This window comes from Rousettus aegyptiacus, unplaced genomic scaffold (assembly GCF_014176215.1).
Source record: "Rousettus aegyptiacus isolate mRouAeg1 unplaced genomic scaffold, mRouAeg1.p scaffold_m13_p_6, whole genome shotgun sequence".
In the NCBI taxonomy this organism is placed as follows: domain Eukaryota; kingdom Metazoa; phylum Chordata; class Mammalia; order Chiroptera; family Pteropodidae; genus Rousettus; species Rousettus aegyptiacus.
Window position 1 is genome coordinate 42,904,847 of NW_023416309.1, and position 18,432 is coordinate 42,923,278.

At 37.9% G+C, this 18,432-nt stretch overlaps 1 protein-coding gene across 3 annotated transcripts in view; it reads left to right on the plus strand.

The window, feature by feature from the left end:
• The window catches only part of SORCS3 (sortilin related VPS10 domain containing receptor 3), a 513,788-nt gene that overhangs the window by 322,768 nt on the left and 172,588 nt on the right, over positions 1-18,432 (plus strand). For all 3 annotated transcript variants that reach the window (XM_016144038.2, XM_036222121.1, XM_036222120.1), the window contains exon 5: positions 11,714-11,787. In XM_016144038.2, the coding sequence (XP_015999524.2) occupies positions 11,714-11,787 (74 nt within the window). The remainder of the gene's footprint in view (positions 1-11,713; positions 11,788-18,432) is intronic.

Here is an 18,432-nt window from a genome sequence, read left to right on the forward strand (position 1 = left end):
CATTAGAATATTATTCCTTATATTAAACCAACATTTACTTCTGCCTAGATTTCACCTGTGCAGCCCAGAAGATGAGTCTCATTGTCTTTACATAGAACAATGTTTTCTCATATTTGAAAGTAGTTATAAACCTCTTTGCACATTGGTCAGTTTTCTGTGACAATAACATCAAGTTTCTACAACTTTCCTCCAAGGACATAATTTGAGCTCCCTCATAATTTGGGGTATTTCCTTGAAAGCATTCATTTCTCAATGGCAGCTGGGTATTTTAGAATGAACACTGGTATTTGGAATCAGATGTCCTGGAATTTGCTTTGAGATCTTGAACAAGTTTGTGAAACACATGGGGCCACTGTGATTTCTTTTTCCAGAAAGTGTGGATGGAAATAACTATGTTTATTTTGTGTCAATTAAACTAGATAACATGCAAAAATATCTGTCCAGGGAAATCTCTCCATCAATGTTAATTTCTTCTTATTCCTCTGAAAAAATAGCCTTTGAAATATACACTATTTTTTTCTTTAATCTCTTGAGTTTGAATGAACTCAGATTTTCTGACCATATGTTAACATTGGAATGACGAGTATACTTAAATGTCCACATGGAGATATGTTTCAAGTGGCGTTCCCACATGGTAGGAATAGTAAAGACTTCATTTCTCCCAAGTTGAAAGCAAGTGTTATTGTTTTGATACTTCAAAATAGTAACTTAAATAAATGACCTAAAACTAAGAGATTTAAGTTCTTCCCACCTGTTTTAGATTTGGGTGTTTAGGAAGCAAAAACAAATCTGAATTTGGAAAAAAGTTAAGGACAATTTGGACACAGTGAAAAGACCAGGGTTGGAGACAAGTTAGTGGACAATAATAATGAGATGTGGTATGAAACTAAACCATTAGGGAGAGTGAACACATAGGTAAAGTGGGGGAGGGGGGTGGGTCAGAACAAATAAACTCAGCAAATGGAGGAATGTCAACATTTATGTTCAAAAGATACTGCTTAATATGACATGTTTCTGAATCATAATGTATAAAAATGAATAGAATCTGATTGCAGTGGAAAATGGTTAAGAGAATAGGACTGTGGAGACAAAAGAATGGATTTTGGTAAACACTGTATAAATTGTAAGATTGTTTTATGTGACTGTTAGCTCAGAAAATACTCTTTCATATAAAATAGGATTAAATGAGTTTCGAAACTGATTTGTAAATAAAAATGCTAGATAAATTCAAGGTATGGTGTCATTCATGTGTGGCATACCCAAATGAGTTATTCTTGTGAAGTCATATTAACTCATCTTTCTTTTAAAATCAAGCAGTTTACAAAAAAGAACTGTACCATACAGTAAAAAGAGCATTGAGGTGGGAGTTGGGAACCTGGGTTTGAATTCCAGCTGCACAACTAACTAGCTGTGTGACACTAGGCAGGTCACTTAGATTTTCTGGGTGTAAAAGGAATTCTCCATGGGTAAAAAGAATTGTCCAGATTATTTCTAAGGCCACTGTCAGCTACAAAAGTTTATTGCCTTCTGATTCTGTGTCGTCGGAAAGCCCAGTGGCAGTTTCTGTGGGGGGATCAAGATTTAAGATCGATCCCTTTTGCCCAGGACCCTCTATTCTATTTGAAGAGATTGCCTGAAATTTTGATGCTTAACTGAACAAATGAATAGATCAATGTTTGGATGAATTAAATAAAAACAATTTGAGAACTTATTAGAGAAACTTGTTATGAGAATCTGGTTGGACACTGGGTGTTAAATATGAGAAGAGAGATCTACTTTTAGGATACACTTTCATTCTTACTAACTTCTTATGGTAATGAGTTTTGTGAATTTGCTTTTAAAAGTAGTTCTTCAGTTTTTCTGTTGTAAAGTTGCCTCTTTCGGCTAAGTGGGTAAAGAATGGCTTCAGAAGGGAGACAGTTTGAACTAACATTGAAAGAAAGGTAGAATCTATGCAAATTTGGGAAGAGAAAGGAGCCTTACAGGTGGAAGTAGTAGAGCTTTAAAGACTTAAAGAGGACTATTCACTCTTCATTCAGCAAATATTTATTGAGCATCTATTCTCCTATACCTAGCACCGTGTTAACCACTGGGGAATATTAAACTAGTGATCCCCGCTACTTAGAATGGGAGACAGACATAGATTATATAATTACACTAATACATAATTTCATACTTTAATGAATGGAATACGAGAATGGAGAGTCATGAGAGCAAATAACAAGGAGTTATCTAGAGCATGAGGTGACCTATGAGGACTTTCTTTAGGAAGTGTTATTTCTGCTGATACCTGATGTATGAGCAGGAGTTCAATACATGAATGGAAAGAGAAGAGTGTGGAGAGGGAAGAGAGTATTTTAGGGTATATGAGGTAGAGGGGACAAAATGTGCAAAAACCCTGAGACTGGAGAGTTCATGGCATATTTGAGAAGCCAAAAACGGCCAGCGTGGCTTTGGAACTTGGAAAATAAGGGGGACAGAGAGAAAACTAAATGAAAAGGCTGGTGGGAAATGAGCATGGTGTCACTCTGTTGAAGGAGCGCAGACATCAGTATCATTTTGAGCCAGTTTCTACATGCCCAACTGGAGGAAAGCACTCTATACTGTAGGGTGGGCCTTGGGGAGTGTGGGACAAGCACTTGGGTTCTCAAATGGGCCTTTAGAGACACCAGCACCTCTAGCAGAGTAGGACTTGGGAGATAGAAGGCTTTGCTAATCCAAACATATATGTAGCCAAAACTACATTTCCCTTCCCCTTGTTCCTGATAATTAAGGAGACTTCGATAAAAACCCTGCTCATAGTGTGTTTCTTCATATCAAATCTAGGATTCCAGTTGTCATAGGCACCAAGTTATGACCATAACCCACTTGTAGTCACCCTACATAAAACACACTAGAGTCAGTTAAATGAGTTACTTCCATCGATAACACCCAGTTCCTAATTATACATCAAACATTCTTAGTGTCACTTCTCCCTCTTCTTCAAACTGGAGCTCAAAAATGCACCCCTGGGTGGGGAGAAGTGGTGAAAGAGTTTAATCGATATGGAGTCTCTTTCTGGAGGGTCCACTTAACTTGAAGATTTGTGAAGCAACTTATCTTTTATTCTAAGCACAGTTATTCATAGAGCAATCCACAAAATATCCACGGAATTTTACAGGGATAATTAGAGACTTGAAAATATTTGCCCTTATGTTAGACTGCTTAAAATCACACCCCAGATTCCTAGTGAGATGTTTTATTCCCTCTGGTCGTTGAATTTATTTTGATGAAAAACTGAGAAGCATTGAGTCTTAAACCATGTTTGATACCATTTATAGGTTATTCTGTTTCTTTCTCACCAACTTCTTATAGTTGTAAATTTTATGAATTTACTTTTTAAATGAAATTTATTGGGGTGACATTGGTTAATAAAAATTATGTATGTTTCAAGTGTAATATTTTATAATACATCATCTGTATATCGCATGGTGCATTCATCACCTAAAGTCAAAGCTCCTTCTTTCGCCATATATCTGACTCCCTTTCCCCTTAACTAGCCTCCCCCCACCACCATTTTCCCTTTGAAAGCAACAAACAAAACATGCAAACAAAACTCAGAGACACAGACAATAGTTTAGTGCATTTACTTTTAACAGTTCTTGTTTTAAAAGTTCTTGTGTCTACCTGCACTTCTCTGCTTTCACAGCCTTTACCCTCACAGCCCGTCTTTAAGTCTTTATTTTATCCTCACATCCATCCTCTCATGGAGTTGTTGCCTCCCGTTCCTCTTGAATCCTTTAAGTGACCTTATTTGGATCCTTCTCTGTCCCTGCAATTTCTTTTTTTCAGATGTGGCAGTTGGACCAATGCACACTGATCCAGGGCCAAGAGAATTGTACTTTTGTTGGAAGATGAGATAATGTTTCTGTTTTATTTCCAACATCTTCCCTAATGACCAGAATTTTTCACCTTTGTTAGCTGCAGTGTGTCGGGAGAACTTATCCTTCGGGCCAGTTTCTATTCATCCATTATGACTCAGTTTGTGGCCCAGTGCCCAACCCAGCAGAACCGACCACCCCTTCCTTTGAGTCCTCCCAGCACTCCTCTGCCTCTACTGGCGCCGGCCTTATTGTGTTCTGCTGCACTTGCCTGCTGACATATCTGTCTTTCCATCTAGATTTTGAGTTTTTGGAGATCAGGGAATCTTGTGTTATTTTTCTTTGTATCATTACACCTGGCACTAAGCCTAGTATATGCTAGATGCTCATTTAATGCTAAATACGTTGAGTGAAATCATTTGAGTTAATTGACTACAGGATGTACTTACAATAATTTTGACATATTTTTATTTACTTGGTGATTCCAATGTCAAAGAATAAAGAAGTGTGTCTTGGGGGTGTGTCTTGTGATCCTGACTCTTAGAAATGAAATGGGAGAGACTTCAAGGTAGGGTTGCCAGATAAAATTCAGGATACCCAGATAATGTGAATTTCAGGTAAATTTTAAAAAGTAATAACATTAAAAAAAATAAAAGCATACCCCTAATATTATGTGAGACATACTTACACATGACAAATATTTTTCATCTGAAATTCAAATTACCTGGGCATTCTGTATTTTTATTTGCTGTTTCTGGCAATCCTACTTCTAAGTCAAAGATTCCCACTCTCCTCTTCTCGTAATTGTATATATGCACTGAGAGTCAGGTCACAAATTGGTGGCCGTCAGGCAGCATCTGACCATCTGGATCAAGATATGGTTTATTTGCCCTGCATAATGTTTTAAATTTTTGCAAAAAAAAAAAAAAAGAAAAAAAAAAGAAAAATGTGGAGATTTCCCATTAAAAATTCTAAAATTTCGAATTTCTTTGGAAACATAAAGCCTAACCACACTGGATCAGCTCTCTTGTTCAGCCAAGGAAGAGCTAAGCCCATTTTCAGATGGAGCGTGAGACCTCTGGTTTCCCTATTTCTCGTGAGCACTGTGGTGAAATGTCATCTGCCAAGCATAATTACACTCGCACAGTGTTTTCCTTAGAGCTCAAAGGAAAGTGAAACATTTTTGAACTCATCTCTCTCTCAAAAGCAGGAAAACAAGAGGTAGCCATAGAGTGCCAAATGCTTCAATAAAAATGGGAAAAAATCTAGGATAAGCAAAGAAACATCCTTTGTGTGTTAAAACCAGCACAATGAATATATGTCTAAAGAATACGACTAATGGTACTGTTTTTCTTACACCTCCCTCCCATATTCACACTATGAACTTTAGGGCATTTGAGTTTTTGGTCGCCATCAGAATGTAAGACTCCTGGGGGCAGAGGCTATTAATCTGTTTTGTTCACTGGTGTTTCCAAAAGCATGTAACAGCTTTTGGTTCTTAATAGACATTCTATCAGTATTTGTTAAATGAGTGATGTAAGCCATGTGAGGCAGGTAAAAACCAATATGGCTAGAAATCTTCCAGAAGGGAAGAAAAAATGTTGCCTTCTACAATAGGATAGTACAACTAGGTCTTTTAAAATAAATATCTTTATGGTATAGATGCCTCATATCTTCCAAGGGCAAATAAAAATGGATGCTGAGGACAGAAGCTCTTGTGTACCCAGAGCTTAAAGGGATGTTGGGAAGGATTGTTCCAACCAGTTATCAAGAGAGGAGATCTTTGGAGAATATCTAAGGAAGGAACCAGAGGCACATGTTGGAAAGGACTCTTTGTAGCCGTGTGACCCTGCTTTCTTTCCTGCCCACCACAGATCTTTCTAGAGCCCAAGTGATTCTCCCTGAAGCCCCATGGAACTCAGCCATGCTCTCCAACTCTCTCTGCAGCTACCAAAGAAATAGGTGCAGAGACCTTTATTTTGGACGAAAACCAGCCTCATTTTATTTAAAAGACAAAATCATTATCACTAGGATCCAGTAGGATGCTACCTAAACTCTATAGGTTTTGAGGAAAACAAACAGATACACCTTAAGTTTGAACCTGCCTACAGGGGACAGCTTTTATATGAATTAATTCCAAACCATTTTCCCTCTACATGGGAGATCTGCTAGCTCTAGGGAATCTGGCCTGAACACCAAAAGTTGCTATAAAATTGTATATTTGGTTGCCTTTTCTGATTCTGTCTCATTGCTGCCATATGGTTATTAAGAATTTACATTATTCTTAAAAAATATCCCTAGGGTTGTAGAGAAAATGCATAGGACAGAAATACTGGCAAATGAGACTTTGGCTTTTAACCACAGATTCAACAATCTGGCCCTAAACCAGATTTCTTAAAACTAAATGCCTAGGAGTGGAGACAAGAAAACAACAGAGAAATATAGCAAGATCTGTCATTTTTATTTCTGGTGCTAGGTGTAAGATGCTTGTATTAATTTCCTAGGGCTGCTGTAACAACATACCACAAACTTAGACCAGAAGAAATTTGTTGTCCCACAATTCCAGAGGCTAGAAATCCAAAATCAATGTGTTGGCAAGTTCATGCTCCCTCTGAAAACTGTAGGAGGGTGCTTCACTTCTTTGTAGCTTTGGATGATTTTCTAGCACCCCTTGGATTGTGGATACATCACTCCAATCCTCTGTTTTCACATGGCCTTCCCACTGTGCCTGTCTGTGTCTCCAAATTTCTCTTTATGAGGATATCAGTCATATTGGATTAGGGCCCACTCTGACCACATTTTAACTTGATTATTTCTACAAATGCCTTGTTTCCAAATAAAGTCATTCTGAAACACTGGGGATTAGGAATTCAACGTATCTTTTTTTAGGGGAGGAGGACCCAATTCAACTCACAACCTTCCAATGCAATCACAATCTTCTTTGAACTTAAGCTATTCAGATACAACTTGTTGTTCCGCCTGTGGAATACTGTTACATTGATTAAATTATCTTTTTAGTTCTTTAGCTATCAGATGCTTTTCCCTGGCAGGCTGATGTAATTAGGGAACTAATAACTAAATCGATAAGGAAAAGCGTGTGTTCTTTCATATTTTCCAGCTGTTCCAATGATTCATTTAGGGCTCTGTGTGCGTTGCTACTGAATACATGCTTGTTAAGAGAGATGAGACCATGACAGATAGCAGAGAGGGAAAGGAGAGGGTCTGGACTGCTGACTGGTAAAACTCCAGCAGTGGCATCCATGCAAAGAGGGAGTGTCATGAGACAGAATGTGGAGGAGGGCATGGTCTTATATATGTAACTCTGCATAAACAGGAAATGTTTGTAAAGATGTTTGGAAAATACACTTTATTTTAATATTGCATGAAACACATTGGGCTAAAGACTTGCAGAACTATATAAACACCAATGCCTGTCCAAGGAAGGAGTCACCACTATCCACAATAACTCTGCAGGATACCATTTTGTGGAAAATCCCAGATTGCCTTGTCTAATTCCAATTTCCTTGTGAGAAATACAAAAATTTAAATCTCGGCCTTTTAAAAGATAGCCTGAGAGATAAATGTATGCATTATAATTAGAAATTTATTATGAAAGTATAAGTTTAAAAAATACAGACTTGTATTACTAACAAAATATAATATATATCCATTATAAAGAAATCTGACAATGATAGAATCTTTAAAAAATATAAAAATTATTCAGAATTCCACAATTCAGAGATAACCCCTGCTAATATTTTGGCATAGTTCCTTCAAATATGTTTCAAGCTTTTGCAATACTACTTTAAATAAAGTTGATGTCAATGTACGCATGTTTTGTATTATATTTTAAATAAATATGAACATTTCCATATCAGTACTCCTCTAACACTAGAGAATGGCTGCCTATGTGCTTTATTTCTATTTGAGTGTTAAAGCTTTAATAATTACTAAAGTAATACATGTTCACAATAATTTTAAAAATCCAGATAACCAAAAGAAAGAAGTACCAATTGTCTGTGATCTTACCATTGCACAGATGACTAGTATTAATATTATGACATATATTGCAAGGCAGTATAATTATCTAAATTTCTGTCTTCCACTGTTCATGGCATTTTTAACCTTCGTAAGCCCAGTACTTAGATCAGGGCTTAAAGCACAGTAGTTGCTTGATACCTTTTAATGAATGAATGAGTGAATGAATGAAGAAAAGGATGAGCAAATGAATGAATGGTGAGGCTGCAAAGATCCAGCTTCTGATAGAATAAAATTTGTTTCAGACTCAGCAGTTTACTGTAGATTGAGAGACAAGGTAGCAAACCCGAGGCCCTTAATGAATAGGAGCCTGCTCTTTCTGTTCATCTGAATCAGCCTGCAGGCAGAGAATTCAATTTAATTTTTCTCCCATCAGTCAAACTGAAGAGCTGAAAAAGCAAAACTAGAGACAAGGGAGGCAGGAGGTGGAACAGGCTTGGATGAGGAGATCAGCAGCTGATCTCTTGTTCTTTCTCTGTTAGGGAGAGTGTGAGATGAGAGGAGCTGTGCTTCTCTCAAGGGTCAGCTCTAGCAGGAGCTGTAGCGGCTGGCTTTCTGCCACTACCAGGATCCTCCATGACAGAAGGGCTGATCATTTCTCTGGAGGATTGTGACTTTTGCAGTGTTATTGTGGCCCTCGTAGATTTTTCCTTGGCCTGTCTCTAGAGTTTGCAGCAGAGAAAGACACAATCATGCTGGGTTTTAGTTGAAGACATTTGGGGCTCTGTTTGCTATGATTGAAATCAGGGCTGACAAAGTCGAATATTGCTGGGTTATAGAAGGCTTCAAGCAAAGTCTCTTCTATATTATATTAGGAAACATCTGTCTTAAGTCTAAACATCTGTCCCTCAGACACCTGCCATGGAAAGGAGAATGATCCATTTCTTAAAAACCTGCATGGAAATGTCAGTCCTTGAAATAAAATATATGAATATGTCTTTCTCAATGGGATTGTCTGGTCTTTACAAAATCTCTCCTTTCTTCCTACCTACTCTAATATCAATGCCCATACAAGTAGATACAGAAACATCCATGAATAGGTGGATGGATGGATAGGGAAAAAAAGAGAAAGAGATTAATGGACAAATGGACAAGCAACCTCCACCTCCTTTTGGCCAGTAATTTTGGCCAGTAACCTCCTTGCTCTGAAAAGCTCCCCCACAAGCCACACTCGAGACCTCAACCATATTGACAGCTTTGTTCTGATTATCTCCTCCACACAGTAAAATCTCTCTCCATCATCTCTCTGTCCACACCACCTACTTCTAAAAGATTAGCTAAACACATATTTTCCTAAGAAGCCTCAGTGTTTCATTTCTACTCATTAATTTTGACTATTTCTCAACTTCTAGAGTTTTAGTCTTTGCCCCACTTTTCCCTTTTCCGTGGTGTATCTGTACATGTATTTTGATGGTCAGCAGTTACCCTTTTTGCTGCTTGAAAAATTAGATATGGTTCTGTGTACTCTGTAATTTGATGGTATAGAGCTAGTATTGTTTTAGTAAGTGAGTTGGTAAATAAAGGAAGGGACTAAGAGCAATGGGGAATAGTGATGCCTATTTTTCCCATGCGTAGAGTTGGACACAGATTGTCGTTAGTACTTACTCATGGAGAGAAAGCCCAGTTGGGATAAATATGGTGAGAGTTGGTAGAGAGCTGGTGCGGTATTATATAAAGTTGCCATCAGCTAAATCAGGATCAACATCTTAGTTTTCTGTATAGTTGCTGCCGTAACTTTGTAGAACCAAGTGTCAGCATCTTAATCTATAAAATAGAAATGCGAATATATCTCCTTAACTAAATTATTGGCTATTTTGAGTATCAAAAGACAGTATATGTAGTAATATCACACACATGCACACTTCTGTCATTTACTGGACAAAAAAGATTTTTTATGTAGCTTATAGTACCAGTGTTTGATAAATATTTGGCGAATTAAATTGAAATGGGCCAAATCTTTTCCAAGCCCCTCAAAGCTTCTTTGAAATCACTCAAAGTTCTTTCAAAAATTATTTGTGTATGGATTTTGTGGTATGCTGGACAGCACGTCCCTATTCATATGGAAGCAGCTGTTAGGGATGTGATTACAGGAAAATACTTCACCTGACTCCATTTCTATAAACTTAAGGGCCGTATATTTCTGTCTTTCTTAATTCCTCCACCTATAAAAGTTTGTGAGAGCAGCATAAACATGATAGAATCTTCATTATAAACTATATACCATGATTCTATGGCAAGAAGACATGAGCTAGATATCAGAAAAATTACATCCTAATTTTTTAAACCAAAACTTAACTTCTCCAAGATTAAGTTTCATTAGCTGTGAAACAGGCTCGTGTGTTCATTTGTTATGTGCCAGGCAGTGTATAAACCACTGGTACATAAAGGTGAATAAGGCATGATCCCTTTGCTCTTTGATTCACGGTCTAATGGAGGCAAGGCAAGCCAACCAGTAATGGCTTAGTGCGTGCAGCTTCTTAGAGGCAGACAGTAAAAATAGTGCTGACAGCACATAGTGAGAGGTTAACTCTGCCTAGATGGATCAGGAATGCTTGAGAGCAAGAGTTTGAGTTAGTAATTACTGTCCTGCCTTCCTTTTAGTGTCTGTAAGGCTCAAATGGATGTGAAAGAGCAACATGGTTGAATTATTGTTGTTGTTGTCGTTGTTATTATTCTTATTATTTCATTATCAGATTCAGATATCAGTGTACTTCCAGACATTCAACTGAAAATAAACCCCATAATCCTGGCTAGTCTCTTCTAGGAATGCTGGCCTTTATGTGTTACAAAGGGATCAGTCTCTATATCCATAAAATAAATGAATGTAGAATCTGACTCTATTGGCCATGCAGAGGGTTCTTTTTTATTTTTCCAAAGTTCTGGGGCTCTTCTGGAATTTTTTCTCATACCATGAGTTGCTCCCCATCCTTACCTGCCTGTTTTAATTATTGATTTATGCACCAGATATTTGATGAACACTTTATATGTATTCAAGGTATATAAACACAACTAAATAATAAAGACAAATCTAAAGCACATAACCATATATAACTATGATAAGTGCTGAATGGAAACAAATAATGAATACAGTGAATTGAAAAAGAAGGAAGATTAATGGGCTGAAGTGGTCAGAACAGGCTTTGAAAAGGAAGGCACACTTGTGCTGGCCCTGTGTAGATGGGTGATTTTTTGCTTAGAGTGGCCTTATCTTTGCCATTATGCAAAGACATGAGATTATAAATGAGCCTGATATTTTTAGTGACATTGAAGAGTCCATTTCAACTAGATTATATATAGGCACAATAAGAGTTGAAACTGAAAGAGCCCAATGTTTTGTGTTTAATATTGTCTCAGATACTGCAGGCTGGTAAGCATTTTTACATATATGTCCCATTTTTCCTGTGAGCACGGAATCTACTTCTTTCTTATCTTAATATCCACCAGAGTGCCTTACATGTAGGAATTACCCAATTAATGCTTTTTAAATAAGTGTTGCTGAGTTGTTTTAGGTGTAGCTAAAGACTTTCATGGACTTTGAAGAGAGAATGATGGAAGATATCACAAATGGATTTATACTCAGCTCATAAACATCAGTTGATCGGATGTATATGAAGCACCTGCTTGTTGCCAGAAGGCATGATGATAAGCAAAGCATGGTCATATTCATATATTTTTATCTGGATGAAACAGACGCCTGCTTGGGTGTGTTAGGCACTCCAGTGTATTGGGATGTTCTTCTCCAGGGGGAAGACCCATGTATTCATGTTGAAAGTGCCCCTCGATGCTTATGCTCTCCTCGCTTCATTGTTTTGCAGCTCTACAGCTCCATGGACTTTGGGAGACGGTGGCAACTCATGCATGAACGCATCACCCCCAACAGGTTTTACTGGTAAGCACCATCCTCAGCCCTACCTCTCTCTTGGATAAAGAATTATCAGACAGCTTAGCATTCTAGACAATCCCTGGATACCTTTATCACTTGAAGGCACATGTGTTTTAGCCCTTTGCTTTTCAAAGTGTGTTTTGTGGACCAGCAGCATCAGCATCATCTGGGAATTTGTAAGAAATGCAGAATCTTAGGCAAGACTTATTGATCCCTGTGATTAATGTGCACATTATAGTTCAGGAAGCACTTGGCTGGAGAGCTCCATGAGAAAATCATGGCCAGGTGTCTTAGCTATATACTAATCTCCTGTCTTTTTTAAAACCTATATATTTTATGTACCTATTCTAAAAAAGCAGTATTTCCTAAATGTACTCAAGAACACTAGTTCCACAAAATGCTTCTCCTTTCGTAAGTGTTTCCATGGTCAACTAATTTTAAGTACCGATTATCTAACTCTGCCCTCAAGAAGATAGGATTCACGTTGGGGTATTAAAGAGTCCAGGGAAATCCTGAGTGAAGGAGCCTTCAGAACTTTTAGTCACCAATTCCTATCCTCATTTTACTACAAAAGGCTTTTCTCTTGTCATATCAGATAAATCCTTCGGAACAAATTCTGTGGAGCACGTTTTGAAAAAAACCTTTTATAAGAGTGAATGCATGTTGCAAATGGAAATTTAGCCCTCCCCCCTAATCAGAAAGTGTTTTTATTAATCTGTATTCCTTTATATATGCATGCTATTTTTACCTTGGTTGTCACATGATAAGTTTGGTCTGGTATAAATTTACCTCTTACCCTTCCCTGCTATAACAGGAAATGCTTCTCACTTGTATCTTGCTTTCATTTCAGTAGGGGTAGAGATCAATGAAATACACCAAAGCATAATATACTTAATTATATGCTTAATATAAAACAAAAACAAAATTTTCAAGTTTTGAAAGTAGTACCTCTTCCATATCTCCTTTTGAATACCTTAATTTGATGTCCTTAAAAAGCCACGAGATGGCCGCTTATGCCCCACACAGGATAGGAGGGGGTGTGGTGTGCGCATGCGTGTGTCAGGGAGGTGGTGGTGACAAGTACCTCGTACATGTACACATCCACACCAACATCTGTGGGAGCAGTGGCTTTGCTCAGTACCCTCTGTACTCACACACTATGTCCAAAATTAAAAACGATGATTTCCCAAGCATATTGTGAAAACCAGCTGTGTTTTACATACAGTTCAGAGGACTGGGAGAGCAAAGGGCATTGGGAGCATTTCTCTTGACTCAATGCCTAATTATCCCCAGTTACTTTACTTTTCAAACCAAGTATTGCTTGGTCTGTAACTATTATTACAATTAATACTTGGCCTGTATTTGGAACTATTCAGATTTTTCAATAGACTAAAGCAGAAAAAGGAAATATTTGTTCTTCTGACTTACCAGCTATGTAACTACAGCTCTGGCTCAGCTAATATGGACCAGTTTCCCAGTGCGGTGACACTCGGAAGTCCCTCAAAAAGCAAAAAAAAAAAAAAAAAAAAAAAGAAAGAAAAAATAAAGCTGTCTGCTATTACTGGAACAAACTCTTGAGATGGTTAGGCAGTTAGCTATCTAGGAAGTCACGTCGATGGAAAAGTAAAGTACAATAGAATAGACTGGATAAGTTTTGTTATCGTTTCTGAAGAAAATTAAAGTAAGTGGATGCGGAGCAGTGTTTTCCTATCTCTGTAAAGAGCAAGAAGAGGCTATTCCAGCTGCTGTCACCCTCCCCCTTTCTTTGTTTAGCAGAAAGAACAAACCCCTAGGTGCTGATAATTGTGTTTCATCTCTCCAACACTCTGTGCTTCTTTCATATATCCCCCCACGGGGAATTATAAAAGTTATTGCCCGTGCTGGGTAGCCAAGTGGTAGCTGAAAATTTCATTTGTGTAATTATCACTTTGTGTTTCTGATGTATAATTGCCGCGATTATTCTTTTAGGTGTCATAAGAGTCGCAGAGGAAGAGCAACTCTTTATATAGACCTTTTTTTCCCAATGACAGAATCCAAGGCTGTCAGGAGCTCTAAACTACTTAGGATGAAAAGACATGGCCAAATGGGTTAGGAATGAAAATATCCAGTAGGCACCTCCTAGAGAAAAGACAAAATGTCCATTTCTCTGTATGTAACATACAGCTTTGGCTGAGACAGAGACTCTTTAAACTGTGGTTTTATCATCTATACAATGGAAACAATTTTTTTCTTGTCAATTTCATAATGTTCTTGAAAGGACCAGATATGATCAATTGGACATTCGAAATTTCATTGATCCATTTAAAATGTATAATTTTAAGTTATAAGTTTTCGAGTAGTGCATCTATTAGCAGTTCTGAAGACTGTGACACGTAAAGTGATTTATCATTTTTCTGGGATGCAAATTTGAATACTATGCATAGTGAGACTATGTGTCTATGACAACTGGTAACAGTTTAATGAGTCTAATTTACTTCTAGGAATCTGCATCTCAACCTAGCTTTATATTCCTCTATTCTTCAAGTCATAATTTATGAAGTAGTTAAACAAACAAACAAAAAGCAATTAACAGCAAAAAGCCTTTAACTACTTCTTTGGGAGGGACAGTGCAGAGTGAAGTGATACTGGAAACAGTGGGGAAATACTGGGGGGAGAGCAGTCGTGCCAAGAACAAGACATGGAAATGAAAGATGATGTTAAAAAGACCTTTGTCTTGTGGCATGTAGACAAATAGGGTGAACGTGCGATTTACAAGTAATATTGTTCAAATTATGTGTAATTTGGAGATTTGCACCTGTCTACAGATAGATCCTTCATAAATATGAAGTTTCTTCTCCCATGCCACTTTCAAGGGATGGAGAGCAGTGGTCTGGAGGGGACTCATAGGAAGAACACCATAATCCAGAAGTGATTTCTGTCACGAGTGCAGGAGAAAGAACCGACCACACGCATGCCTCATACTGGCTCTCTCATCTACAGTGACAGTCGTTGTAATGGCTGTGAAAATGCATTGGAAATCATAAGGGGCTATCATTTTTGTCCATTTCTCTCTTAGTGCCCCACAGCACCATGGATTAGGCAGAACATGAGGCATAATATTCATTAGTCTCAATTATAAACTCTTCATTTAGAGATAAAATTTTCTTTATGAATTTTAGATGGTCTAACTCCATCAAGAAAGTTCACCTAGGAATCTTACACTATAGAGTGACTCAGCCATCAAACGCATGCCCACAGAATAGGATTGATTGACACAAAAGCTCCTCCTTTATATGTGGGAGCCTTTCACTCATCTGATACCTGGTTAACAGATGGGTCATCAGGCCTGTCTTACTTACCCCATTCATCAGCCCAACTGCTTCAGCAATGATAATTTGTTTGGAGAACACAAGACTGGAATAACTGTGCAAACATAATCCCTTTCTAGTCTCTGCTTGAGCAGAGCTATCATGGGGAAAAGGCATGCTATTTTTTTTTCATTTTTGTTTTTGTTTTTTTAATGTTTTATCTCCTGCAGAGTTGCAAATGAATAGTGTTTTCACTCTTCCACTGGAAGATATTTAACAAGCATGTACATTCTGCAGTGGGAAAATTGTTTTCTTCCACATCCAACGTGAATGCTTATTGTGGTTCACAGCTTTGCCTGTGTGGCCTCTCACCCTCCCTAGGTGTTCACCCTCTTCAGGAATTTTTTTCAATAAGTTCACAGGCTTCCTAAGCCTTGCTGAGTTCTGTGTGTAACTCTACTGGTGTCTAAGTGCATTCACTTGTATGTTATCGTGAGAGAGAATATTGTCAACGTCTCTTCCTTAATTATTCTCTCAGTCTTGAAATATCAGGGTCCTTTTGTTTCTCTTCCTTGCCATCACCTCAGGAGAGTGTTCTGATAAAGTAACACACCATAAGGTGTAAGGGACGTAAATTCTTACCCCTTTTCTTGGATGTTTGGATTGTAACATGGACTGGTCTTGAGAGTAAGAAATCCTTGAAGAAGTTAACAAATGTAGTAGAAGTTCTAGGTCAGCCTACTTCAGGGGCTAGAGGGACAGGGTCCTTGAGGGCTGCTCTTTGGAGCTGTTGTGAGCCTCATTGCAGACTGAAGAGTGGCTGGTGTACGCACAGACAGTCAGGATGGGCTCTAGGTCTACGGCACTCGCTCAAGATTAGCTTACTAATTGTTGATTTCTAGGACGATTATGTCAGCATCTTTTTTTTCTGCTCTTTCATAAAGGCCATGAGGGAGGTTGGGAAGATGGAAGAACAAAGCCTGTTCCTCCCGATATGTGCTGACAGGAGGTCCTAGGGAAGTGTCTGTTAAAGAAAAAAAGAATGGTATAGAAAAAGAGAACAGACTAAAAGTCCTTTTGTTGCACTCTTTCGTTTTCAATCTTTCATTGTTCTTATTTTTTCCTAGCCTCTGTTTGTATGTATGTGCTCTTTTGCATGTAGGCTAAACATTTTACATGAAAATTTGTATAATCTGTCTCTTCTCTTAATGTTCTATTATAACAATTTTTATGTTATTATAGAATCTTTATAACCATCACTTTTAATTGTCTATGCAACACTTTATTATATAAAGAGGCATACATTATTATTGTGTTTTATTTTTATTGGGCATTGAAAATTTTCAAATCTTTTAATAATAAATATCAGTTCCATTAATATTTTATGCATATTTCTTTAATACCTAGGATTATATTCTTGGACCAGTGGCCTAGGTAACCCAAAAGGGAACCTGATTTTGTTTCCCCCAGTTTCATCAGAGTGTCATGTTTAAGCAGTATGGTGCAAATGCAACACTGAAAGCCTTTCAGAACAACCTAGCCTTTAACTAAACATTTTCTTGAAGGGAATTGCAAAGAAGAATCACATCAAATAGCACACAGCAAGTCTTCTAAAAATTCCTTTGTCCATACCTGTTTCTACAAAGTTCTGAGCATCATGGTAGTTAATTTCTCCTTTTCTTTCACTTCCCATGGGCTCTTAGTCACAGAGGTTTATTGTCCTCTGTGCATTCCCTTCCAAACCACACCCCCCCAAAACCACATACACACACCCTCCTTCCCAGGTATCACAGCTTTTCTTATGTAGAATGATCTACCCCTCTCTTTACTTCTCCATCTATCACTCTCACCCCATCTTAAGCAAATCAATGTAATATCTCTTAGATTTACACCCTTTAGGACATTGAAGAGGGGAATTAATAATTGTTAGGGTTTAATATTTTTGGTTTAATTACCACTAGAAGGGGAATAAGTAGATCAAAATATACACATTTTGAGTATCTTTAATACTTGCAATTAAAAATATTAACGAAGTCGTGTGATATTATATATGCCCATGTATAACATATGACATTATCAGTCTATTTATGGGAATATTTGCTTCCTCCTTGTGGTAGGCAGCCTCCAAGGTGGCCCTCAATGATCTCTGTCTTCTGGAGACCATGCAGTTGTGTAGTCCCCTCCCTTCGAATTTAGGCTTAATTTAGTGACTTGCTTCTAGCGAGTAGAATGTGGCACAGGTGATGAGATTTCACTTCAGAGTTTTAGTTTCAAAAGACAATGGTTTTTGTCTTAGGTGTGTTCTCTTGCTTGCTTGGTCAGAGCAAACTGTCATGTTGTAAGCTGCCCTATGGAGAGCCCCAGGTGGCAAGGAGTTGAGGGAGGTCCCCAGCCAATAGTAAGTAAGGAACCAAGGGCCTCATTCCAAAAACTTAGTTCTAATAAAGGACAGCTGAATCCTGCCAACAGTTATGAGTGATCTTGGAAGCAGATCTTTCTCCAGTCGAGCCTTCATATAAGACTGCAGCCCTGTCCAACATGGCTCTTGTGAGAGACTTTGAGGCAGAGGCACCCGACTGAATCATGCCCAGATTCCCAACCCATAGAACAGTGAGATAATAAATATTTGTTGTTTTTAGCTGCTAATTTGTATGGTAATTGTCACAGAAATAAGTAAAAAATACAATTCTCCATGATCATTATTTTGCTTGTTTATTTTTGAACATAAGATAACTGCTCTGTTTTGGACTACTTCCTCCATTTCCCCTTCATTAGTGTCAACCCCAGATGTTGCATTTTGCTAATTGTTTAGGTCTACTATTATGGTAGGGAAATATCATAATGTCCTGATATTCCTTGGCCTCCTGATGCTTAGATTCTATGGGGTTTGGTGATTGAGTAGCAGACCTCAGAGCCTTATCCTTAGCCTTATTGAGGCACATTTAATATAATGAAGTTGTCTGATCTTGCTCTGTTCTGTTCTATTCATTCTATTCTATTCTATTTCTATCCTACATTTTATGGCAGGATTGCATTTTCTGAGACTATTGTTGATTCTGAACATGTGTGTGTCTCTCTGTATATATGTGCGTGTACACACACATGAGCAAGTGTGTACATGCCCATTTAAAGAAGTAATAATTTCACTTAAGTTGCAAAAATCCCTCGTGTGTGGATCTTAGACTTACCTATCAGCCTGGTAGCATCTGTGAGTGTGGAGAACACAGGACAGAGATGCAGGAGGTGAAAGTGGAAAAATTACATTGAGATAAAGGGGCTGCTGTAACCCCTCTTACACCTTTCCCTCAGTTCACACTCTGTAGATCTCACCTGTTTTTGAATGCATTCTATGTTTTGCTACAAA